General features: G+C 58.2%; 2 protein-coding genes across 5 annotated transcripts in view; both read right to left on the bottom strand.

Moving 5' to 3' along the window:
* Nucleotides 1–25,883, bottom strand: part of CHKB (choline kinase beta) — a 124,265-nt gene that overhangs the window by 85,645 nt on the left and 12,737 nt on the right. The gene's annotated exons all lie outside the window — the stretch shown is intronic.
* On the bottom strand, nt 483–25,369 carry CPT1B (carnitine palmitoyltransferase 1B). Of its 3 annotated transcripts, XM_063308838.1 has the most exons (20): nt 24,970–25,369; nt 23,390–23,461; nt 21,786–21,945; nt 21,126–21,265; nt 19,823–20,000; nt 19,535–19,636; nt 18,725–18,862; nt 18,458–18,535; nt 18,184–18,291; nt 17,121–17,205; nt 8,508–8,703; nt 8,126–8,311; nt 7,652–7,757; nt 7,325–7,441; nt 5,891–6,055; nt 5,593–5,727; nt 4,633–4,785; nt 3,923–4,036; nt 1,346–1,438; nt 483–636 (listed from the first exon to the last, which is right to left on the bottom strand). In XM_063308838.1, the coding sequence occupies exons 3-20, from the start codon at nt 21,924–21,926 to the stop codon at nt 547–549; spliced, it is 2,325 nt and encodes a 774-aa protein (XP_063164908.1). In that variant the 5' UTR covers nt 21,927–21,945; nt 23,390–23,461; nt 24,970–25,369; the 3' UTR covers nt 483–546. The 3 variants fall into 3 exon arrangements, with proteins under 3 accessions (XP_063164908.1, XP_063164909.1, XP_063164907.1); XM_063308839.1 differs by lacking the exon at nt 24,970–25,369 and having other exon boundaries at nt 19,823–19,994; nt 23,390–23,760; XM_063308837.1 differs by lacking the exon at nt 24,970–25,369 and having other exon boundaries at nt 23,390–23,760.

Here is a 25,883-nt window from a genome sequence, read left to right on the forward strand (position 1 = left end):
CCATCTTACAGAGGTGTCCCAGCTACACTTCCTTGGGGGGGGGGGATGGCCCCCAACAGCCACACTCCTGTCTCCTGCATCTGCCCAAGTTCCTTCAGTGGCCAAACTGATCTCTCCCCCCCCCCCCAGGTTAGGGCAGGGGGCCCTCAGCTTCTGGGGACAAAGGCTCCTCCCGTCTTCCACTTGGTGGCCAGGCCGGCTCCGCAGAGGCCAGGGGCAAGAGGAGCCCGGGTGCTGCTGCCCCCTGATCTGCCCGGACCTTAGCAGTGGGACCCCCCAACCCAGCTTCATGACAAGGAACTCCCCAGGCAAAATCAGCACCACTTCCAAGCAAGGGCAGCCCAAGCGATCCTCCTTTATAAGCGACATGACTGGGGCATCTGCTGTGCTGCCCCCTCCCTGCAAACCCTCCGATCCACCCGTGGTGCAGCTCAGCAGGGCAGGAATTGCAGGTGGCCGGCTGGCACAAGGCTCGGCAACACCCACGGCGGGTGGCCTGTTGGGCTGGCTGCTGCTTCCTCGTGGCTCTCTGCAAGACCACCCGGCTCAGCGGGCCGTTCTTCGGGGCTGCACTTGGAGCAGCGCGGCTATATCCACCATGGCCTGCCGGATGTTCCTCTCAAAGCGCGCAGAGTCCTGGGGGGGAGCGAGGAGGAGTGTCACTGGGCAGCCCAGAGGGGGCCTGGGGAGGGGAGCTGTTGGGAGAATGGGGCAGGGGCTGCCCAGGGACTCTCCCCACTGTGGCTGACCTGACAGGGCTGGCCTAGATGTACGTACAAGGTGCTCCTGGGGAGATGGAGCTGAGCCAGAGGGCATGCCAGATGCAGTTGGCTGGCTGAAGGGAGAACAAGGGGCCCACCCGCCTTTCCCCGGGCAGACCCCTCCCAGGCTGGCAGTAACTTGGTCTTTTGCATGGGCCGCAGCTTTGCGCTCTCTGCCCAGGAAGGGCCACACAGAGGGCAGCAGCCAGGTACCCAGCCCCCTCTCCAAGGCCTGGCTGATGACACCTCCTGCTGACTGCTTCCGTGCCCAGAGGGCAGCTTCCCTCTTCTTCCTCATCTGCTCTTCCTTCCAAGATGGTGGGGATGGATGAGAGGCTGAAACCAGGGGCCTGGCAAGCTTCTGCCATGACACACCTGGAGGTGCACAGCAGCAGCCTCCCCCAGTGCCCAAGTGGGCCCAGAGGCAGAAGAGGCAGTGCCTGGAGCTGAGGGACGTGGGTTTGGGAAGAGGGATCCTCCCCTGGCCAAGGGCGCCTCTGGGGATGGTTCTTCCAAAGAGCTGGGCATTGGCGCTCATTCTCCCCAGCCCTCCGCCACAGCGGCTCCTTCCTTGGTGCACTCACCGTTTCAGGGCTGGAGAACTTGCTGGAAATGTGAAACGTGATCAGGTTCTCGCCAGCAATGATGTAGGAGACCCCATAGCCATCATCAGCCACCTGCAGGGAGGGGTGGACACCGAGAGGCCACACTGAGACTGCAGAAGCCAGCCACTGGGCCTGGGAGCACAAGGCAGAGATGGGCAGGAGGATGCCCCAGTTCGCCTTGCCAGAGTCCTGCCTCTGGGCTCAATCCTTGGGGATCCTGGCCAGCCTCTCTGGGAATCAGAGGTGGGGTCAGGCTGGCCTTCGGCTTGGAATGGCTTCAGGGCTTCCTCCCTCCCTCCCTCCCCCCTCCCCAGGGTTTTGCTGCAAAGCACATCATGTAACGAGAGACGGCTGCTGGGCAACCTCTGGCCCCCTCCCGCCTCTCCTCACCAGGGATACTCCTGGACCTGCTGCCCATGACCCCTAGCCCTAACTCGTCCTCTCTCCCTCAAATGAGGGGGGATCCAAGGAACATCTTGCCGCCCGTCCACAGCCGGCTCAGGCCAGACCCCTCATCCGCTTGGGCTGGCGTCTGCAATCCCAGGCAGACGGGCCTTTGCCCTCCACCTGCTGCCCACGTGCCCTTCTCCAGGGCAGGGGCGTCTGCAGGGTGTGCTAAAAAGTCAAGAGACTGGGGAAGGCAAGCCAATGGAAATCTGCCAGCTGTGATGGCTACTTCCTGGCCTTGTGGCCACCTGGCGAGAAGTCCCACCGTCTGTGGTGGCCGTTGCAAGATGTCCCGAAGGAGCGAAGCCTTTGTGCCGCATCTTCCAAGGCAGCCTTCCCCTGCTCGTCTGCTGTGGGGCAGGGGATGGAGGACAGCGGCTCAATGGTACATGGAACAGGCTCACTGGGCACATGTGCCTCCTGGAGGCCCTGCGCCACCAGCAGATGGCAATGCCGGGCTGCTTCTGGCAGCGGGGTCAGGCCCTCCATTCTTGGATGGGAAGCCACCGTGGACGTCCAGGGGTGCTGCTGGGGCTGGGAGGCAGGAAGAGCATTTTGGAGGAGGGCAGCTGCGGCTCCTTCCATCCTGCTGCCAACGACGGGTTCGACTCAAGCGAGGCCATTAAGGGAAATTTTCCTCCGCAGCTTTTGCCCCTTGGAACTCCTCACCGGGCAAAGTCAGTCAGAACCCATTAACAGTTACCAGAAAAAAATTGTATTAACTATATTAATGCTAATGAAATAGACTTAAAATTCAAAATAAACTCTTCTTCCCATATCTCATCTCTTATCTGAAGACAAAAGCTTGAAACCTCTTTCAGCCCCACTCAGCAAAAGTCCATTAGTGATTATCAGAGATAACAACACATCGATTTACCCTTCCTCAAATGAACCAACTTTATATTTCTTTCCCTTGTTCCCTACGATTTTAGTTTTTAGTCCCCTCAAATAACATACTAAAACTTGGTTTTTTGTTTTTTTTCTTTGTCTCTTCTCAGAAAAAAACATGAAAGACTTTAACTGATCTCTTCCTTAGAGCTCGATTTCTTTTCATTTTTGGTTACAGAATCCTCCAGCCCTTTGATTAACTACATCATTAACTTGAATGATGAGGTTTGGTGGGTTTCTCTACAGATAAAGAATGAGATGTGGAAGGAAATGAAAGGACTACGAAGTGGATTCTTTGACTAAGTTTAGAAGAGATTTCTGGTAACTTTTAATGGACTTTTGCTGATTAGGATTGAATAAGGAGGTTTTAAGATTTGTATATAAATAAGGAGATGAAACGTGGGATGAAGAGATTACTTGCTGCTTTTTAAGAGAAGGTGATGAGCTGTTAAACAATTTTTTTTACACTTGTGATGAGGGGGGAAGTTACTTCTTCATATTTTTTTTCTTTTCTGTTTTCTCCGCTATACATACATATTTATTTATTTATTTAAATTTATTTCACCGCCCATCTCCCCCAATGGCGGACTCTGGGCGGCTTACAATAAAACGATACTAAAAAAATATCCACCTAATTTACCATTAGAAATATAAATAGAAAACAAATATAAAATCCAAGTGGAGATGGGCGCACAATCAACAGGGGGTGCTATGGTGCCAGCCACCCCCAGGTGGAGCTGTTACCCTCCCCATCCCAGGCAAGGCGGCAGACCCAGGTCTTCAGGTTCTTCTGGAAGGCCGGGACCAAGGAGACCCGTCTCGGCTCCGGGGGCAAGATATTCCAAAGGGCGGGCGCCACTGCCGAGAAGGCCCGCCTCCTGGACCCCGCTAGATGGGATTCCTTTGCAGATGGGGTCTGTAGCATGCCCTCCCTGCCGGGGCGGGTCGATATATACGTATTCTTTTCCCTTGCACTTTATATATATATTTTGCTCTTAATTTGTTGTAGTTTCTATTAGCTTTTGTCTGAATAATTGTAACCCTTAATAAAATTATTGTGGAAAAAAAAAGGGACTCGTAACCCAGGAAACACATTCCCACCAGCCTCAGGGTCACCCCGCCCCCCCCCCCCACTCCGGTGTTCCTCCCGAGGGTGCCCGACGATGTTGGCACGTCATCCGCACAGCCTTCCCTCCTCCCTGTCTCCGCAGCCATACTCACGGGCCCAAAGCCTCCGCCGGAGGAGACGTAATCCGGGTAGGCCTCCACGCTGAACATCTTGATCTGCTGCTGTGGCGTCTGGCTGGTGGAGAGGCGCCAGGGCTCGGACAGCACCTGGGAAGGGTGGAGGGGTGAGTGCCCACACACCCAGCTTCTCTTCCCTTCTCAAGCTGGGATCGGCTTCTGCTGGGCCACAGTGCTCTGGGGTGGTCCGCTAGGGCATGGAGCAGGGCAGGGACAGGTGAGCCCTCCCCAAAAACCTCCGTGCTTCAGGCCGGCTTCCCAAGAAGGTGGCGCTGCTCTGCTGGAAGCCCCTCTGTGGCCCGTCTGTGTGGGATGGCTGTCGCTGCCCAGTCCTTCTGGAGGGCCTCTGCTCAGGGTGGCTTCCCTGCAGGGGCCGACTCTGGGACAGCCCAGGCCAGGGGGGTTCCACTGAGCCCCATGGGGTCGATCTGTTCCCTCGGGCCCAGTGCCCCGCCTGCTCCTGTTCCCGCCTGCCTGCTGTGGACGCTCTGCTGGCAGACGCTCAGCAACAATTAGCAGTGTGGCTGCTGCGGGGAGAGCCCGAGTGGGGGGGCTGGGGTGGCCAGGGGAATGGAGTGTCCCGCACCTCCTTCTCTCCAGGAGGAGTGGGTCACAGAAGTGCCCCCCCAGGGCCCAATGACTCACAGCGACGGCCAGCCCGGGGCTCAGCGGCCAGGGCACCTCACCTTGTCCAGAAAGGGAGACTTCACGCCAAGGTAGCGGGATACCACGTACAGGCAGAAGAGATGCCGGTCGATGCCCGCCCCTGTCATGGCCAGGCGGTACATCTGCTGGTGCTTCTCTGCAGCTGCCTGGAACAGCTGCAGGCGCTCTGAGGGCTAGAGGGAGATGGGGGAGGGAAGGGGGCAGGAGGTGAGGCCCGGCAGACCAGCTGCTTGGCTTTTCCAGGGCGGGCAGTTCTGGGCATTGCCGCAGAGTGTTCTTGTGCTGGAGCTCAGCTGACCAAGTCTCACCTTGGGTGCCCTTTCCCCAGCCTCCCCTTCTCTGTCCAGCCAGAACTCCTGACCCGGCCTGGATCTGGATCCCACCGCAAACTCTCTGAGTTACAAAGGAAATTCCCTCGCTCAGGATTCTGAAGGACCTGACCTGGGTGCAACTTGCATGCCCCCGTCAAGCTCAAGGGTCAGGACTCTTAAAGTGAGGTTTGCGGGGAGGGGAGGGCTGGAAGGAAGGAGCAGCGTGGCTTCAACTGTCAGCTAAGCTTAATTCCACAGTGATAATACAAGGCTCCCCTTTGCTCTGCACGCCTGCTCTCCTCTTGTCAGAAGGCTGGAGAAGGCACAGCAAGGCCCTGGGCTGGGGAGGACCAGGGGCCTGGATCCCCACCTCTACCCTGTGCATCGATGGGTTCCCGCTGCAGAAAAGGTGTGCAACGACCAGGCCATAATCTGGTCTCCAGCATCCCACTGGAGGCACCAAGCCCCTGAAATTGCAACCTTCCCTGCACCCCTTTCAGTGAAAGCAGCACCGCGCCTCCTCCTGGGGCTGGGCAGAAGGTGCAGTTTTGCAGCCTCCCGTTTGCAGCTTTGGAGATGCCAAACGCCTACAGGAAAGGCAGGGGGCGGTGCAGGATGGTGCAGGATGGGGCTGGGGCTGGGGCTGGGGCTGAGCAACAGGGGACTCACGCTGCAGTTGGGGTCAACCATGCTGCGCACAAAGGCTGTCACCTCGCGGGTGCAGGAGCGCACGGTCTCTGTCCGGCCCTCCCGGAACAGTCGCGTCATGGAGGCCTCATAGGTGAGGCAGAAGTGGCCCTTGTCCTGGAGGGGGGGAAAGCGAGGAGGGGCCGAGTGAGGAAGCTCCCGTCCCCAGGGGGAACACAAAGCCCTTGGCAAGCGTGCCTCCTCTCTGCGGCCTGACAGAAGGGCCTGCCTGGACCCTGGCCCGAGCCTCTGGGAGGGGGCGAGGAGGGGGCAGGCTCACCCGGAAGTGCGCCAGCTGCAAAGCGATCTGGATGAAGCTGTCGGGGCTGGTCCGGCACTTCTTGATGAGCCCTTTGCCAAAACTGGCAAATCGGAAGCAAGAGAAGTCCACGTCGTCCGCAAGGGCTCGGGCCTCGCCGTAGGAAGCGTCGATGGCCCAGATGCACTGCATGGAGCAAGCCAGCCTGAGACCATGCAGGCAATCCAGCAGCACCCAAGCCTTCGGCCAGGAGCACCCCCACCCTGTGCCCGAACTTCTCCGGGCTCCATCAGCTAACACGTGTGACCCTGAGCCTGAAGAAGCCGTTCTGGGGTTTGCATGGGGCGAAGCACGAACAAATCAATAAACCACCTACCTCATGACTTGCAAAACATCATACAGCTACTGCTGGGTTCCCACAACCTGCTTAAACAGAACAACGCCCTATCTGACCCAGCGGAGTTATTCTGCGATCCAACTGGTCTGCAAGCACCTTCCAGCAGCTGTGCCGGCTTTCTGCAAGGCAGGGCTTTGCCTCTGGGATCAGCCCCCCAAGAGAGGGAGACTGCCTGCCAGGGATGCTTTAACTGGGATCCCTGCACTGAACAGGAAGCTGGACTCAAGGGCCCTGTCGTACATACGGAGCCTATAGCATCTGCTGGGCAGTTTCCTTTCCTTGCATTCCAAGGAGCCTCCCAACATCCTCCCCCCCCACATGCTTTCAGCATGGAGACTGTTGTGGGGTCTCCCACCTGCTTCCTGGGTAGAGTAATTCTTGGGGGGCTGAGGCACTAAGTGAAGAACCTGCCTTCTCCCCACTCCGTCATTTTGTGGTCCCAGGATTGCTCCTCGACTGGCATGGTGGTGGTGGGAGGCTCAGAACTGCCACGCATCAACCCCCTCCTCCCACCCCTGGGCACCAGCCTGGCTGCAGACCAGCTGCGCTCGCAGGACTAGCTACCCTGTCCGCCGCCACACCAGGCCAAACATCCTCTGCAGCGGCCTGGCGCAGACAACCAGGGACGGCCTAGCCAAGGGAATGAGGACTCCCTTTGATGGCCTTACAGTTGCTGCAAAGGGGGCTGAGGGGCACTGCTTCCAGCTGTTTTTTTCCATATTTGGGGGGGGAACCCCAAAAGGTAAAAAGCTCCACTGGCACCTGATCAAGACTCAGACCCTCTCTATGAATTAACCCTCCATGGGGCACAGGTGGGGCTGAAAAGCAAAATGGAGAATGAGCCAGAGAGGGAAGTCCTAGAAGGAAGGATTGATCACCCAAAAAGCACCCCCCACTCGCCATGCCTCACTACTGCAGGATGCCTGGACCACGTACTGTATTCAGCCCAAACAACTGTGGGGCTTTCTGGACCAACACGTGAAATGTGAGATGCGTGCACAGCCATGGTCTCCACGCGCAGCTGTCATACTGCTGGGAGTAAAAGGCCCTGGACCTACCTCTTCTGGAATGTCCCACACCAAACGCTGCGGCGGGGACAGGTCGGTGTTGGGCACCCCATGGCAGTGCCCGCCGTCACAATAACCCAGCTGGAACTGGTCTGTTGCCAGCATGGACTGGGCAGCGAGAGGGAGGGAGGGAGCAGAGAGAGAACACCACACGGTTAGACACCTCACCCTGGCTTGCTGCCCTCAGGGTGTCGCCACCCACCGCCCCTATCAGCCTCAGCCAGCCTATCCACAAGCAGCGCTGAAGAACCAGGCAGACCAAGGCTTGTCCCAGGCCTTTGGCAGGGACCCCACAGGGAGACTGGCATGGGCACTCACCTCCCAGAGGTGCCCCATGATGGGAGCGTCAGCCCATGAGTGCTCTGCGTTGCCACCCAGCTTGCCATTCGGATAAACCACCAGCGTGAAGGACTTGTCAAACCACCTGCGGAGATGGCCCGCCGGCATCAAGGCTGGCACGGGCTCTGGGCAGATCAGGAAGCCGCAGAGACCCTGAGAAAGGGCAGGAACGTGCGAGGATGCGGCCCCTCTCTCCCTCCGAAGGGGGCCCAGGGCAGAGGGGCCCAGGATTCCCAGGACCAAGACGTGCCACGCAGGGAGGATGGCCCCGTGTGCCCCCACATCTCCTCAGCCCAAAGCTCTGGATGCAAGGAAGGAGCTCTGCCAAGCCACTTCCTGGGAGTGGGCCAAGCCCTAAAGGAAAGCAGCAGTGCCCAGGATGGTGAGAAGCCCCCTCATGCCAGCCCAGCCCAGCTGCACCCGGATGCCCATGTGCTATAGGGCTGCCCTCACCGGTCGTAGCAGCGCCCGTGCAGGAGGCTCTTGGCATAGTCGTCCAGACTCTCCTCCCGCCCTTGGTCATAGCCTTGCGCCTCTTCGTCGAGGGTCAGGAAAAAGGCAGCTCGGTCGATGCACCCCAGCGAGGCCTTGTTCTTGCCCTGGCTGAAGTACCTGGCACGGGCCTCAGCCCATGGCACCCTGGGAAAGGGCAGAGGGGGCCCAGTCTCATTTGCCCCTGGAGCCACTGTGGCCGTTGCACCCTCCACCATCCTGAGCCGGTCTCCGAGGCCTGTGGCATGCTCAGCTGGGGGCCTCCCGTTGCCTTGCTCCCCACCCACTGCAGGACACCTCTCCCTCCTGCTGCCCACCCATCCCTGCCACAGCTACCGGCTACCTGCTCCCTGCTGTGAGGGCCGCCAGCCTCAGCTCCCCAGGCTGCGGTGGGGAGGGGTCATCCAGGATGCGCTGGAACTGCATTTCGAGGTCACGCGGTGGCAGCAACTTCCCCGCGTGGTACAGCCAGACCCTGTAGAAGCGCCCTCGGTGGAAGACCACCAGGTGCTTGCTGTCGGTCAGGTGCAGGAGGGAATCTGGGGGGGGCGCAGATGCAGGTAAATGACAGCCGCCCCCCAGCAGCCTCTGAAGGGTAATGGGGCGGATGCGGCCCTCCCAAATCTCGAGTACCTCCATGGGAAGGGCCTGACCTCTCGCCAGCAGCGGGCCTATCGGCTCCCCGAGCCTTTTTTCTCTTTGGGGGCTTGAAAGGAGAACGACGGAGTGGGGCCTCGGGGTCAGGGCTCGGCCCTCCTCCTGCGTCTTGCTCCTCTGTGGAAGAGGCATGGAGCAGCGCCCCTCCCCTCCCTCCCTCCCTCCCTCCCTCCCTCCCTCCCTCCCTCCCTCCCTTCCTTCCTTCCTTCCTTCCAGGGTGAAGTCTGGGCTCCCAGCCCCACAAAGCTGCAGTGCTTAAGATCCCACCCCCTGTCCCTGCTTCGGCTAAGCGACATCAGTCCTTCTGGGTTGAATGCCGCTCCTGATTCCAGGGCAAAGACATTATGGGCGGGGGGGGGGGGAGACAGGGGCTGGGAACCCCCTTACAGGCATGGGGTTACTCTTCCCCCAGGAACCTTTGGGTCTATGCGATGGTTAATACATCCTTGAGGGAGGGGTTGTTTCCATCTGCCTTTAAGGAGGCGCTGGTACAACCCCTCCTCAAGAAGCCATCGCTGGACCCTACTGTTCTGGACAATTTTCGTCCAGTCTCCCACCTCCCCTTTTTGGGGAAGGTGGTTGAGAAAGTGGTGGCTTTGCAGCTCCAGAGGGTCCTGGAGGAAACGGATTTTCTGGACCCTTTCAGTCAGGTTTCAGGCCAGGATATGGGACGGAAACGGCATTGGTCACACTTATGGATGATCTCTGGCGGGAGCGGGATGGTGACAGTGCCTCCATCCTGGCTCTTCTTGACCTCTCAGCAGCTTTCGATGCCATTGACTATGGTATCCTTTTGGGATGGCTCAGGGAGCTGGGGGTGGGCGGCGTAGTTCTGCGCTGGTTCACCTCCTTCCTCCAGGGCCAATCCCAACCGGTGGTGATAGGGGAGGAGAGATCCGACCCTCGACCCCTCCATTGTGGGGTGCTGCAGGGATCAGTACTCTCCCCTCTCCTTTTTAACATCTACATGAAACTGCTGGGTGAGATCATCTGTCACCATGGGATGAGGTATACTCAATTGTATATCTCCATCCCAGCTGATGTGATGCCGTGACTACCCTCTCCGAGTGTCTGGGGGCTGTGGGGGCCTGGATGGGGAACGATAGGCTTTGGCTGAACCTTGGTAAGACCGAGTGGCTGTGGGTTAATGGTTCTTCTGTATCCGGGACATTAACATCTCTGGTTCTGGATGGGGTTGCACTGCCCCAGACAGACCCGGTGCATAACTTGGGGGTCCTCCTGGACTCACAACTCCTGCTCAAAGAGCAGGTGGCAGCCATGGCCAGAAGGGTCTTTGCACAGCTTCGTGTTGTGCACCAGTTACACCCTTTCCTGGAGTGAGAGACCCTCCGAACAGTCACTCATGCCCTGCTCATCTGCCACATAGACTACTGCAATGCGCTCTACATGGAACTACCCTTGAAGAGTATCCAGAAGCTTCAGCTGGTCCAGAATGCAGCCAGGCAAGCTGTTTTTGGTGCCCCCAGAAGGGCACATGTAACAACACTGCTGCGCGAGCTGCATTGGGTACCAGTGTCATGTTTCCCCTTTCAATGTTCTGTTAACATTGTAACGTTTCACATGTCAAGCCGTTTTCCGTGTATACCCGCCTGGCTCGTTTCTGGGTTTTTCCATTCCTGCGCTCTGCTTTGTTTTGGACCTTTGGAATGTATGTTTGGGTTTGCAATCCTATTCAAGGTTACTTTCCCAGGCGCGTGTAACGGTTCCTAGCACCTGGGAGGGGGTGTGTGCTGACGGGTGCTTGGGGCGGGACAGGATTGAAGGCAAAGCTTTTAAGTTTGTATTTGGTGCACTTTTGCTCATTCTCAGCTTTCTCTGTATTTGCATACTATTCCTTTAATAAATCAGTTATCTTTAAGCCCGAGCTTGTGACACTGAGTATTTGGGATTAGGCAACCATTACATAAAGCTGAGAATTGTTTATATCATTTCCGCTAGCCCCATCCAAAGTTTGGGTAAAGAGGAGTGCTAGCGATGATCGAACCTCCGCTTCGCGAGAGTGAAGGGAGCGAAGAAGAGCCGGACTCGACGAAGACTCTGATAGCTCCAACTTCGAGAGCGCAAAGGGCAGCACGTCGGGAGAGACGAGATGTCCAATTGGATGATCTATTGTTAGCAGTGCAGGGTGCCACAGGGGGTGTACTCCAGCCCCAACCCGAGGTGGAAGCAGCACCGGGGAGGGGATCTCCACAGCCATCCTGGGAACCCGAAATCCCCTTATCACCGAGGGTGGTGGTAACCAATAGACCCTTAGAAGAGCCTGTCACCCCTGCCCACATGAAAGCAATAGAGGCCACAATGGAAATGATAGTGACCCTCATCAAAGATGCCACCAAAGGCTCGGGGTCCCTACAGGAAGACTGGGAAGAGGAACCCTCTCAGCTGTTTCCCCCCCGACGGAGTTCCCTGTCATTCAGGGGAAGAAGTAAGACTCGAGCTCCCCGGCAATTGGGGGGAAGGGAGTCAAGGGCGTCCAGAGATCGGCCACCACTGGCGGCTCGACGCACGTTGTTGTTTGCGGAGCCACCACAGCCGGTGGAGCCGGTAAGGACCTTCCCACCCTTTGGGGTGAGGTTTGATGGGGACCCTACCACGCTTTCCTTCTTCATTACCAATGCTAGACATTATATGGAGGATTGGGGTCAAAATTTCCGCTCTGAACAAGGCAAGATTAATTTCATTGCCAACAAGCTGAAGGGGAGGGCAGCTGATTGGTATGTGCAGCTGTGCCAAGCTGAGGCCACGGAGTTAGAGGACTTTGATGAGTTTCTGTGGGCGCTGAAACAGCACTTTGAAGACCCATTAGCCCAAGAGAGAGCGAAGAACGCCCTAAGAAAACTTTACCAAGGAACCCTCTCTGTCGCAGACTACGCTTTAGAATTTAAAGCCCTGGTGGGGAAGGTGGAAGACTGGTCCCAGTCGACTTTGGTGGAGATGTTCAAGCAAGGGCTGGAGACGGAAATCTTCCGTTGGGCTTTGTGTAGGGACGATCCCAAAACGTTATACGGCTGGATACAGTTGGCAGGCAGTGAGGAAAGCGCTCTACAAATGTATGCCCAGAGCAAGGAACTGAGACAAACCCGAGCCGCAAAGGGGGCTCGTGCTGCTGGATATTCGAGTCGCCCTAAACCGAAACCCTGGGAGGAAGAAAGGGAACGGCGATTGGCGAAAGGGCAGTGTTTAAGATGCGGGAAAGATGGCCATCGTGCTACTTCGTGCCCAAGGCGCCGACCAGAAGAGCGACCCGGGAAAGCGCCGGGAAAATCGCCCTCCCTGCCGCGCAAGATGAAGGCTGCCTGTGCTGAGCTCGACCCTCCAGACCTCCCATTCGGGGATGAGGACGAGGAATTACAATTTGACCAACCGGCGGGAAACGCCTTCCACCTGTCCTGAAGGGCGCCCTGGGACAGGTGGAAGAAACCGGGCGCGACCACGATTCGGTGAGTGGGAACTTCCCTACAATGACTGTCAAAGTAAAACTGGGCTCTAGGACCAAGACTGTCGAAGTCTGGGCCATGCTGGACTCGGGTTGTTCTCGTTCGCTGATGCATCCTGATGTCGTAGCTGCCCTAGAACTGCCCATGTTCCCTCTGCCACGGCCCATGATCTTCACGCAATTGGATGGGACCATGGCGGGGGGGAAGGCAGTCACTCACTCCACAGGACTGGTGGCTTTACAGATGGGCACCCATTGGGAGAAATTGCCTTTTGTCATAGCTCCAGTGGGGGGCCCTTTGGTGATTCTGGGAATGCCTTGGTTTGTGCAACAGAACCCTTTTATCAATTGGCTGCATAGAACTGTAATGTTTGCTGATGGATTTTATAAAGTACCTGAAAAGGACTTACTAGAGGACATCTAGTAAGGGAGGACGGGTGGCTCACACTACAGTACAAACCCTTCCGCCACTAGAAGGGCTGCCTAGCCAATACCAGGATCTGGCTGATGTGTTTGGGGAGAAGGAAGCAGATCGCTTGCCACCTCACCGGAAAACAGACTGTGCCATTGAGTTTTTACCTAATGTAAAGTTACCTCACCCAAAAATTTATCCCATGTCCCCCAAAGAGCTAACTACGCTGAGGGAATTCATTGACAAAAACCTAGCTAGGGGTTTCATTGAGCCGGCAAACTCCCCGGTGGGGGCCCCTGTCCTCTTTAGACCAAAAAAGGATGGCTCATTGAGGCTCTGTACCGATTTCCGCGGGCTCAATGCAGTCTCAATATTAAATAAATATCCTTTGCCCCTTATCAAAGACATGTTATCACATCTGGCCAGAGGCAAAATCTTCTCTAAATTGGATCTGAGAGAAGCCTATTTTCGCATTCGCATAAGGGAAGGGGACGAGTGGAAAACAGCGTTTAACTGTCCGCTTGGGGCTTTCCAATACAAAGTCTTACCCTTTGGTTTATCGGGAGCACCTGGAGTTTTTATGCAACTTATCAATGAGGTCTTGCACGACCACCTATTTAAGGGAGTACTGGTGTATTTGGATGATGTATTGATTTATACTGAAACCATGTCAGAACATATTCACTTGGTGCGTCAAGCTTGCCAAATTGAGAAAAGCTGAGTTGTATGCTAAACTGTCCAAGTGTGCTTTCCATCAATCACAAATCGATTATCTAGGATATAGGATTTCCGCTAAGGGCATCGAAATGGACCCTGCCAAGGTGGAAGCGATTGTGGCATGGGAGCCCCCACATACCAGGAGGCAATTACAAAGTTTCCTTGGATTCGCCAATTTCTATCGGGCATTTGCCCAAAATTTTGCTGAAATCGCCCTCCCCCTTACTGAACTGTTGAAAACTAAAGTGCAGGGTGATACGCGGCGCTCAAAAAACCCAGGAGCGCTCCTTAAATGGACTCCAACCTGTCAACAGGCATTTGAAGCGCTCAAACAGATCTTCACTACCAAACCCATTTTGCAGCATCCAGACCCCACCAAACCTTTCGTAGTACAGGTGGATGCCCCCGATTTCTCCGTCGGGGCGCTACTGCTCCAGTCAGACCAGTCTGGCACCTTAAAGCCCTGTGCTTACCTCTCTCGCAAATTCACCGAAACAGAGAGACGGTGGCATGTTTGGGAAAAGGAGGCTTTTGCTGTAAAAACGGCTTTAGAAACTTGGCGCTACTTATTAGAAGGGGCTTCAAACCCTTTTGAAGTATGGACTGACCATAAGAACCTGGAGGCATTAAGCACCAGTCGAAAACTCAGCCCCAAACAACTTTGCTGGGCTGAGTTTTTCAGCCGTTTTGACTTCACCCTCAAATTCATACCAGGCAAGACAAACTTTTTAGCTGATGCGCTCTCCCGCAGACCCCAAGATGCTGGCCCAGGGTGAACCGTTCAAGGTACTGTCTGGACTGAAAAACAACTGGGTCTGGCAGCGGTGACACGCAACCAAGCACGAGCGCACCAAACTCAGCCTCAAGCCGCACCGCCTCCCGGCCGGTCACCACACTTGCCAATTCCATCAGATTTGCAACAACAGTTGCTACACCTCAAAAATGATACTTGGTTGCAAGCAAACCTACACACTGTAACTTTCACTGACGATTTTGCCTGGCGCAACGATCGTCTCTATGTGCCTGACGCTTTGCGGAAAACGATCCTTCAGCGTTGCCACGACAACAAGTTAGCTGGACATTTCGGATATCTAAAAACACTTCACCTAGTTTGGCGTCAATTCTGGTGGCCAACTTTGCTAAAAGACCTTAAAGCCTATGTCACTGCATGCCCTGTCTGTGGAGCTACGAAGCGCAAGACAGGCAAGCCTCAAGGTCTCCTCCAACCGGTTGCCACCCCGTCCTTCCCGTGGCAGGACATCTTCATGGACTTTATTGTCGACCTACCGCCCAGTCAACGAAAAACTGTCATTTGGGTGGTGAAAGATTTTTTTTCTAAACAAGCGCATTTCATCCCATGCGCCTCTATCCCCACCCCGCAACAACTGGCACGCCTCTTCCTCGGTCACGTGTACCGCCTTCATGGTATCCCCGCCCGTTTGGTGAGTGACAGAGGCACGCAATTTACGTCACAATTTTGGCGGGCATTTTTAAAATTGCTTGGCATCCGGAAACGGATGGATCTATTGAGGCAGTTAATTCTACTCTTGAGCAATACCTTTGTGCTTTTGTCAATTACCAACAGGACAACTGGGTGGAATTGCTCCCATTTGCTGAAGTTGCTTATAACAACGCCGTGCATCAAAGCACTGGTCAAGTTCCCTTTAAGGCTGTCTTCGGGCGGGAGTTCGTCCCAATCCCTGAACTCCCGCACCCGCAGCCCCTACCAGCTTCTCTCACTGACTGGGCTGACACTCTCAAAGACTCGTGGTTAAACATTCAACAAGCTCTACACCATGCCCAAACCACCTACAAACGTCATGCCGATGCTAAACGCTCCCGCGAACCTACTTTTGCTGTGGGGGATAAAGTCTACTTATCCACCAAATTCATCAAGTCACCACAACCTTCAAAGAAACTTGGCCCTAAATTTGTGGGTCCTTTTCCAATTGTTGCACAAATTAACCCTGTTACTTTTAAACTGGATTTACCCCATAACCTCAAACGTTTACATCCTGTTTTCCATTGCAGTTTGCTCAAGCCCTACCTGCAGTCGGACCGCTGGCATCCCCAACTGGCTCCGCCACCTCCTATCATGATTGATAACCAACAACACTTCGAGGTTACCGAAATCCTGGACTCCCGCCGCCAGCGTTCCACTTTGCAGTACCTCGTTCGCTGGAAACATTTCCCTCATCCTGAATGGGTTTCTGCTCCCGATGTACGCTCGCCCCGCCTAGTTGCTTGTTTTCACTCTACCTACCCTGACAAACCCGCTCCTTAGCATTGTTTTTTTGGGGGGGGCAATATGTCATGTTTCCCCTTTCAATGTTCTGTTAACATTGTAACGTTTCACATGTCAAGCCGTTTTCCGTGTATACCCGCCTGGCTCGTTTCTGGGTTTTTCCATTCCTGCGCTCTGCTTTGTTTTGGACCTTTGGAATGTATGTTTGGGTTTGCAATCCTATTCAAGGTCACTTTCCCAGGCGCGTGTAACGGTTCCTAGCACCTGGGAGGGGGTGAGTGCTGACGGGTGCTTGGGGCGGGACTGGATTGAAGGCAAGGCTTTTAAGTTTTTTATTTGGCGCGCTTTTGCTCATTCTCAGCTTTCTCTGTATTTGCATACTATTCCTTTAATAAATCAGTTATCTTTAAGCCCGAGCTTGTGAGACTGAGTATTTGGGATTAGGCAACCATTACAACCAGTCTGCTTCCATGTCCAATTCAAGGTGTTGGTTATCACCTTTAAAGCCCTACATGGCATGGGGCCAGGTTACCTGAGGGACCGCCTCTTTCCCGTTACATCAGCCTGTCCCACCCAGTCATGCAGAGAGGGCATGCTGAGGACCCTGTCTCTAAGACAACTTTGGTTGGCAGGGCCCAGGAAGCGGGCCTTCTCTGCAGTGGTGCCCGCCATGTGGAACATGCTGCCCCCCGAGGTGAGATTGGCCCCATTGCTCCTGGCCTTCTGGGCAAGTCTGAAGACCTGGTTCTGCCGCCTCGCTTGGGGCGGAGAGGGGAATAGATCTACATGGGGATGGCTGCTATAGACCACTCCTCCCACACTTGGAATGTTTTAGATTCTTTCGCCACTTGGACTTTTTATTTTTTACTCTTATTTATATTATTTATTGCTGCAATTTTATATTCTATATTTTATTCATTGTATTATTGTTGTTTTAATTGCTTATTGTAAACCGCCCAGAGTCCCCCGATGGGACGAGATGGGCGGGGACAAATTGGATAAATAAATAAATAGAAAACCTGGTTGGAGGCCAGGCCAGACCCAGAGCAAGTTCCAGCTCCTCTGGCTCGGCTGCCAGGTGTGTCTGCTGCCCAGGATCGGGGATCGCCTCTGCCCTGGCCCCTCCCTCCCCCCAGCACAACCGCCACTCAAGAGGCAGAGAAATTTTGCCCCTCTTGGAAGTTCCCGGGGTGTGTGGAGCAGGAGAACCCCAACCCCACAGCAGGCCTGGTGACCGCCCCCCAAAGCCTGCCAGAGTTCCCTCCAGGCCCGGTAGGAGAGAGCCCTTGCAGCCATCCAGCACCGCTCGGCCAGGCTCCTGACCTCATGCGCCAAGAACTCTGGGCTGCCCCAAAGTCACAACGGGAGGGAAAACGAGCCTTTCAGAAAGGCAGAAGAACCACAGGCAGGGGGGTTGGCAACCCATTTAGGGCCCAAGGGGTGTCTTCATTCCCCCAACGCCACCCACCTGCCTCTTTGCCAGGGATGCGCGTCGTGTTGAACATCCTTTCCATCTGATAGGAGCACATGGGCACCACCCCCAGCGCCATCACCTGGGGCAAAAACAGTCAAGGGGTTGGCTGAGGGCAGAGGCCTCGAAGTCGCCCCCTCCGGCCACGTCAGCTGCCAGGCTCCGCTTGGCATTGGAACGTTGGACTGTCCCAAGGCAAGAGGAGTGAGTGGGGGTCTGAGCAGGGAAGGGGCCCGCCGCAAGCCTCCACTGAAGGTCGGGGAGACTGATCAGGGTCCTGGCCGGGGGGCAAGGGCGGGCAGGTCCCCCTGGAAAGAGCACACCCTCTGGCTCCGGTGCCCCCCCCAACCCCAGGCCAGAAGGGGCCTGGCTGGATCTTCTGGAACCAGCGCAGAAATTCTCCCATTTGTTCCGCCAGTTCCCATCCACAGAGGAGATGGCGGTTTCTCCTTCAGAGCCGCTTTCCGGAAGGGCCAGGACGCAGCACGCTCTGGCTGCACTTGCACAACGCTGCAGAGGGAGCCGGGGTGGGGAGGTGCACAGTTGATCCCACTCTGGGAACGACCCTCGCAGTGCATCGTGCCAGCTGGGCTATCCTCACCTGTAGCTGGACCGCCATTCGGGAAGAGCACGTGACGACAATACAGGAACGGTCCTATATTAGCTTGGTCAGGGTGCCACCTCTCCCTGCCCCCCCCCCCATCTGGAGAGAATTCCTCCTCTGGGCTCCTCTCGTTGCGGGGCTATGGCTGGAACCAGCGGGGACAGGGAGAATTTCAGAACTATTCCTCCTGTTTCTCGGTCTGCAGATTTGGTGAATTCCAAACGGCCCCCTGAGCCTGGCCAGGCCCCTCCCCCACCAGGAAGCCCAGGGGTGCCCTCCAGAGAAGGGGAGTGGGAGTTTTGCCCGGGCAGAGACCTGGTGCCCTGGCACTGCTCATTCTGCCAGTGGACAGGAGGAGGCCTTCCTGGAGTGGGCCCATTTTCCTCTGGAAGGCCTGTGGGAAGGTGCTGGGTAGGGGGCCAGACCTCTTGAAGCCTCCCTCCCATTTGTACTCACGGGCGCAAGCTCCTCCCGGTCCAGCTGGCGCCGGTATGTCAGGATGGCGTGCACGGAGTTGCCAGCCCGTGCGGCCTGGATAGATGTTGGGGTGATGTAGAGAAAGTCCTGCCCAGTGGGAGAGAGCGGCAGTTGGCCATCTGGTGGGCAGGGAAGGGCACCCTGCCCAGGCTCTGCCCAAGAGAGTCGGGAGTTCTTCTGGCCGAGGCTTGGAGATCAGAAGATCCCTGCCCCTGCCCCCTCGGCCGATGGGAGCTCTGCAGCGGCCACTCACCATGAGGTAGTAGTTGCTGTTCACCATGATGGGGTCTCTTCCCCGGAGGTAGACATATTCCTCCCACCAGTCGCTCACCTGCGGGATGGAAGCGACCTTTGGAGGCTGCTGGGAGGAGGGTCCCTGCTCCTGGGGGGAGGGCTCTCTGCACAGGCTCCCTCAGGCTGGGCTTGAAGGAGCAGGGAGCCCTATGCTGGCTGGGGACAACTGGGTGCGTGCCAAGGGGGAGCAGAGCAGGGGGCCCCCCAGCCCAGCCAAGGGACTCACATAGTTGGTGGCCCACCAGGACTTGAGGATGAGGTACTTCTGGAGCCGAGGGGCCACCTTCTTCTGGAAGTCCAAGGCCAGGGCTTCCATCTGGTCGTACTTCTCCTTGTCCAGCAAGGGCCAGACAGAGTCTAGATACTGCAGGCAAAGGGGCACCAGAGGTCCACTGCTTTGGGCACCCTACGCAGAGGCCACTGATCCTGCTCCTCTCCCTGGGCCCAAGTGGACCAATGGACTGCTGCTTGCCCACGGTCCCAGGGGCACCCTGGGCAGTGGCAGAAGGGGGGTAAGACCAGTGGGTCCCTGGTGTCAACGCAAGCCCTGGTTCATCAGGCAGCCTCTGCTTTAGCCCCAGAGGCTGAGCTGGGAGGAGGGATCTCTCCACTCTTGGGACACGAGAAGCCCCCCTTCAAACTGGGGCACGATATGCTCAAGGCTTCATGCAGAGCAATAACTGGCGCCCAGGACTCTGGACTTGTTGCAGCCTCACTGTGGGAGGCTTCCAGCTCCCGCCCAGCCAGAAGCAGGAACTGGGGAGTTCTCTGTCCCCTCCCTCCCTCCCTCCCTCCCTCCCAACAGGAGGACACCAGAGCCACAAGACCATGGGCAGAACCCCTTCGGGCATCGCGACGGCTGCGAAGACACAGTCTTGGCTTAGGACTCCTACCTGCCACCATCCCACCACTGACCACAAGCTTAAGCCATTGGGCTGACTGGCCAACACCCTAATGGGAGTGCCCCCTTCTTCCCCTGCCCAAGCCTTAGGCATGAAGAGGACCTCCCAGCCCAGGTGAAGGGCAGCCCCCTTACCCTCCGAATGGTGTCCTTCACACGGGGCACCGGCAGCTTGGGCAGGGAGGTCTGAAAGCTGTAGAGCATGGGGTGGCGCCCTGACATCAGTTTCACCATGGCCTGCGAGGGGACAGTGGTCAGGCAGGGGATGGACGGGCCACCCGCCATTCCATGGCTCCGCCCCCTGGCCCGGCCCCCTGGCCCGCTGCTGCGGAGGATGAGACGGAGGGCCAGTGCCCACGAAGCGGAGCCGGAGGGGTGAGGGTTGGGGTTAGAGAGGGGCCTGCCTCGGACTCTGGGGCTCACCACCCAGACTTTGGTGCTGAAGCTGATCTTGCCGTGGGGCTCGAACATCCAGCCATGGTAGGAGAGCAGCAGCTTGAGCACCTGGCGGCACAGCCAGATGCCCGAGAGCCAGATGCCCGTGGAGAAGAGCAGGGCACTCAGCAGGGTCTGCTGGCGGAGGCTGAGGTAGCAGCTGCAGCTGGGGAGAGGGGAGGAGACGTGAGGAGGAATCAGAGGTTACTGCCTGGAGCCATTTCTTCCCCCTCATTGGAGGTTTTCAGAGGGGGGCAGGGTAATCCTCCATCAGGGATGGTGTAGGGAATCCTGCAGTGTGCAGGGGGCTGGACTTGATGGCCTCTTAGGTACCTTCCAAGCCTAGGATTCTGCGTATGCAGGAGCAGCAGCCTGACTGGATGAGGAGAGCTGCAGCCCCACACACCTCAAGGCCCCCAGAATGGGAAGGGGATGGACCTCTGGGGATGCTCTCTCCCCTCTGGCCAAAGGGCACATCCTCTCTCTACCCGCCTGCTGTGCTCTCTACCCCCGCCCCCCAGAGACCAGGTGGCTCTTAGGAGTGAGAGAAGCAGGGCACCAGGTGCTGGGTGGCTTCCAAGGGCCCCGTTGAGGGGGGTCTCTGCCCCAGGAAGGGAGCGGAGAGCCTGCCTTGGTGCCCACGGGGAGGGCCCAGTGAAGGGCAGGGGGTGAAGCAGGTCTGCCTCCCCAAGTAGGTCCCTTGAGGTGTGAGGAGGCTGGGCTCGCAGCTGCTGAGCCCCCGGGGGGAGGACAGAGAGGGGGAACTGATGATGGGTGGTTCCCTTGGTGGTCTGGACCACTAGGCCAAACTGGCCTGGGGGTGCCCAGTGGGGAAGGATGCCCTAAAGGGCGTTCTGCCACTGCAGCCTTGAGAGTGGGCAGCCCCATCAGCCATGAGGGTTCAGAAGGCCCTGGCCAAGCCAGGGGCCTCTTCGCTGGTGCCGCCCAGACCCAGGGAAACCTCCCCCCTCCACCCACCACCTTCCCTGTAAATGCAGAGCGATGAATTAGCCTCCATTAGGCCTGACCTTCCCTCCCCTCCCTGGCACAGGCTTTGCTCAACTGCCTTGGGAAAGGTTTCAGTGTGAAAAGGCAGGCCTGAGCCTTCAAGAGGGTGGAACTACAGTGGCCAGACCGTGGGTCTTCCCAGAACCCAACCGCCCCCACCCCCCCCAGAGGCCCCCTTGCAAAGGGCTGGGCCGGTCGCACTTTGCTCCCAGCGCTCCCGCCTGGCCTCCGCTGCCAGGGATGAGAGGCAGGCCAGGAGGGAGGCATTGGGGCCGGCCCTCACCTGATGGGCAGGTGCCCCCAGATGCTGCCGATCAGCCCCTTGGAGACATCCACGCGCACCCACGTGAAGCCCACGGTCACAATGGTGACGGCCAGCCAGCCGGAGGGCGTGCCCGGATACACCCCGGTCAGGAAGCTGTTCTGTGAAGTCAGCAGTGTCAGACAAAGGTATCTGGAGGACCTGGAAATCGCCCTCCCCCCCAGCCCTGTGAAGAGACTCCATCCTGACAAGCCCTGGGAGCCCCCACAGTCCCCATTTCACACTCTCTTTCTTTCTCACACACGGACCCGTCTCTCTAAAACCAGGGGAAGAGAACCTCCAGGCCATCGCAGGGCAACCCCACCTGCCTCTTCCCTGCCTTGAGGAAGCCGGGTGAGTGGCCACACAATGGGGATGCCCAGGTGGAACTGCGGGTGGTCCCAGTGAGGGGGGAGGGCCGTGGGACAATGCTCAGATTCAGCCCAGTTCCTCTGCCTGCCAGGGATGGCACAGGCTCCCAGGAAGGCAGGTGGGCAAGGTCCAGAGGCTTGCTCACCAAACGGGCCCAAGACCCTGGCAGCTGCTGGAAAGCCCCACGGTGCAGGGAGGGGCAAGGGTGTGATGGGGCTGCCCCAGCCTATGCCAGAAAGGCCCTGTGCGTCCCCCCACCCCCAAGCTCACCTTGAGCCGGATGAACCGCTTCTTCCAGGACGAGAGGCCCGAGAGGTAGACCTGCTTGAGCGCCTCCCGGCTCAGCTGGAAATCCACCCCATCCGGGGTGACTGTGAATTGGAAGGCCACCGCCTGGTGGGCTTCTGCCATCTTGGGTCTCTGTGGCTGCCTGGAAAGAGGAATTGGGGCGGGGGCCTTCAGCTGGTTGCTGCTCCATCTCTGGAGGCTGATGTGCTTTTTTGGGATTCAGCCTCTTACCTGCCCCGCCCCCCGGAAACAACCCCCCTTCCAATCCTCTTGATACTGGAGGAGAGGAGATACATCCAAGCGCAGTGCCTTGGAGCATGCGCAGAGCACAGGACTGATGCTCTGTGGCAAGGCAGCGTGACTGAATATGGAGCACGGAGAATAAACTCGGTTAATGACAACAACCACCGCGCAGAGTAAAGGGACCCTGGCCATGATGGGTGGAAGCAGGGCCTGAAGCTCTTTGCCACACAGCTTCCCTCCCCTCGGAGGCCAACTTCGGACTGCAGAGGCTCTTCTTCGCTCCTTCACGGCCAGCAAGGAGACTTGGCTTCCCGAACTGCGCAGAGCCAGGCTTCTGCGTGGCAACGATCCCCAGCGAAGTGCCCCCCAGCTTACGGAAAGTCTCTGGTGGGGTTTGGGTGCTTGGGGCAGTCATGCCACGCCCAAGCCCTCCGAGAAAGGGAGTCTGGCGATGGGTCCTTGACCCCCCCCTTATTGCGCTTCCCAGAGCTGGAGCAGGCCAGGCACAGATCTCAGGGCACAGACGTGCTCCAAAGAGGGAGGGGGCCACCCCACTGGGGACCCTGCCTCATTGGTGTTTCAGAGAAGGGGGAGTGGCAGCAGCTCAGCTCTGGGGGGGGCAGCACTTGGCCTCACTGCCCACCTGAGAAAAACTCAAAGGAGCCTGCTGGATTGAGCTCATGGGGGACTGGCCACCCCCCCCCCCCTTGCTGGTCCTTCTGCACAGCTGTGCTGTCTGGGAAGGCGGATGGCAAATGCCCTTGTGGGAGGAAGGTCACTAAGGGCACCTCCCTTTGTCCTGCCAGGGAGTCTTAGAGCCAGACCTGGGGGGACCGGGGGGGGGGCACTACCCAACCTTACCCCTTGGCATCCACTAGGGGTGTCCTGCCTCTGAGGGAGGGGGAAGGTCTCCCTTCCCTGCACTTCAGCAGGCAGAGTCGGTGGGGTGGGCTACGGGGCCCATGAGACCTCAGAAACTGTCCACGCTGCTGGCTAGTAGCATTATACGGCTGGAATAAATGCAAATTACAACTGTTTCCAATTGCTTTGCATGGAACTGTTTCTCATTACAGGATCTCTATTTTCTCCCCACTCATTCCCCAAACCTGGAACCATCTGCCGGAGCCCTGAGCCCTGTCTCCCAGCCCCCCAAGCACGTGCCTTCTCCCTTTGGTATGTAGTTTCTTGGGGCCGCGTTCAGACGGCTTAGTGGGCCTGTGCAATGGGCAACCCAGATGAGCTGCCGTGTGCCCATTTCCCCCAGGCTAACCAGAGACAGCAGGCTGGTTTTAGGTTCAGGGCCAGCAGCAGTTCCAGGCAGAATTTGGAAAAGGCATCGGTACCTTTTGGACGGGCAGAGCTTGAGGGCTTCCTTCTCTCTGCTTCCCCTTCTTCAGACTGTTTTGCTTCTAGACCTGTGGGGAGCGCGGATGGACCGGGGTCAAGGTGGTGACGGGTGCCCAGGGGCAAAGCTTGTGGGCCCCTGACCCCAGCCAGCTGAGCTGCAGCCACTGTCATCCTTGGCCCGAGGTGTGTTTATATTCCCTGCTGGCACAGGAGCTGCTTGGCTTGAGAAGCCTGTTTCCATCACGTGAGGCTGGCACCCGACGCCTGTGGCCGGGAATCAGGCACTCGTCGGGCGCCCTCTCCCTGCTGAGCCAGAAGGGAGGCCAGTCCCGGCTGGGAGGGAAAAGGCCTCCGAGGGAGGCCGCTGGTGAGAGAGGCCCCAGCAGGGAAGGGGTGATGGACTGCCCCCCCAGGATTTCCTCTGAGGTCCTGCTGGGTATTTAAGAACTATCCTGAGGCCCCAGCCTGAACTCCCCCTCCAGCCTTGCTGCCTCTTCTGGGGCCAGTCAAGCCCCACACTGCGGCGAACTGAGGGAGCTGGGGGGCGGCAGGCAGGAAGAGACCCACTCCTGGCCCAGCTGAGCGGGGCTCTGAAGAACTTCAGGGCCACGTCCCTCCATCACGCTTGGCCACAACCCAGATAGGAGGAAAGGTCTTTGCAGCCGGCCAAACCATTTCTGGGCAAGACACGGAAAGTGTGCCATGCTGCTGGCTTCTTCAGAGCAGGGCTGAAGTGGAGCCTGGCAGCAGATGGGCCCACACATCTTCTTCCAGGGCACAATCCAGAAGATGCTTCATCAACCCGCTGACTTCCTCTAGGGTGGATCTTCCTATGCAGTCCAGGACTTTTGGGCAGCCCCCCTCCTGCTGGAGATCAGCCAAGCACTGCCACCCAGCCAGGCCACCCTCCTTGCCCACCTCTCAAGAAAGTGGAGGCCAGGCCATGCCTTGGGTGCCACCTGCTGAGAAAGACCCAGTGCAGCATTTGGTCTCTGTGGATTTCCTGGACCCTGCCTGCACCCCCCCTCGTTCTGCCAATGCAAAGGGACAGCCTGGGGGGCTGCAGTGGAGAGAAACAAGGGCCTTTGGGAACCAGAGGGTTTCTCAGGGAGCCCAAATCTTAAAAGGGGCAAATCGTTTGGAAGAGCAGCATTATTTGTTGACCTGCAGATTGACGGGCCTCCCAACTAAAGTAGAGGGCTGCCAAGGTTTTAACCTTGACTCAAGCGACCTACGGAAAGGGGGGGGGGTACTCACTTACATCTTCGGAGGTCCCCACGCTGGGACCCTTTAGCAGTTACGGGCAGCAGGGGGGACGGCTGCGGGGGTCTCCCCCCTCCGCCCCCTTCTCGAGAGGGCTCACGGGTGGCTGATGGGCCACGGGGAGGGAGCCAGCTGGCTCGAGCTTCTCCGGGTTCCCGGGGCCCCTCCCGCTTTGCTAGGAGGCAGCGCGGGGGGGGGGGGCGTCGGCCAGGGTCGGGCGCCTCCTCAACCAAGCCGCTCCGCGGGGCGGGGGTCAGCGGCGCACAAGCCGAAGGGCCGGGGACCCCCGCCCCTCGGCAGCCCCGGAGCTCACCGGCCGGAAAGAGGCTGCCTGGTCCGCGCAGGAGTTGCAGGGAGCCCTCGCCAGTCGCCGCGGCAGCCCGCTTCCCCTTCCTTCCTCGCTAACGGGACGCGGCGGCGGCGGCCCTCCTGTAACCGGACACCGACGGCGGCAGCGGCTGCCCAACTTGGAAGGAGGAAGCGGGCGGCGCCTCCAGCCCCTCCCCCGATTCCCGGGGAGGGCAGGGCGAGGGGAAAGGAGTCCCCGGCCCCTTGCCCTGCGCCCGGAAGGCGAGGAGGGGGAGCCCCCGGCCCGCCTCGGACGGTACTCGGAGCGCGCTCGAAGGGAGGCGAGAAGCGAACGCGGAAGGACCGTTTGGTTCCTCTTTCTCGCGTTCGCAGTCGTGGGGAGCAGGGTGCGGGCGCCTTCCGTTGACAGTGCCCGAACAATGCGGTGCCCCGAGTGTTTTTAACGCTTAACTCCCGCGGCCATCTCGGGGATTCCTTGGTCCGCTCGCAGGTATTATTTTTCTGCGCCAACTATTTTTTTTCCCTTTTGCTTGCTCGGTTTTTTTCGTCAACCCACCGCACCGCATTTTGAAAAGAGAGAGGAAGAGCGCACACAGGGACCGCGGCTCCGGAGGGCCGGAGACTTCGCAGCCCGCCCCGGAGGGCGAATCCCCTCCAGCGCCGCCACGTCGCTCTTCTCCGCCTCCCGCGCCGCCCGGCCCGCCCCCTCCCCTCCCCGTTTTCCCCGCTCAGTCGGCGCACCGAGCCCATTCCCCGCCCGGGGGCTCCTCGCTTGGGCGTATCTGCACGACTCGCCCCACCGCGGCACGAGCAGAAGGTCCCGCGGCGTCGCCGAAGGACCGGCCCTTTCCCGTGTCCGGCGGGCCTCGAGACGCCCGACCTTGGCGGCCGCGGCCGGGCGCAAGTCGGAAGGGGGCG

Source organism: Candoia aspera, chromosome 7 (genome assembly GCF_035149785.1).
Source record: "Candoia aspera isolate rCanAsp1 chromosome 7, rCanAsp1.hap2, whole genome shotgun sequence".
NCBI lineage: Eukaryota > Metazoa > Chordata > Lepidosauria > Squamata > Boidae > Candoia > Candoia aspera.

Excerpts from the sequence above, each read along its gene's own strand:
- CPT1B (XM_063308838.1), bottom strand. The coding sequence starts at position 21,926 with ATGGCAGAAGCCCACCAGGCGGTGGCCTTCCAATTCACAGTCACCCCG. Across the intron at positions 18,863-19,534 it reads TGAAGGACACCATTCGGAGG|TATCTAGACTCTGTCTGGCC; the intron begins GTAAGGGGGCTG and ends CTTTGCCTGCAG. Across the intron at positions 7,442-7,651 it reads TCATGGGGCACCTCTGGGAG|TCCATGCTGGCAACAGACCA; the intron begins GTGAGTGCCCAT and ends CTCGCTGCCCAG.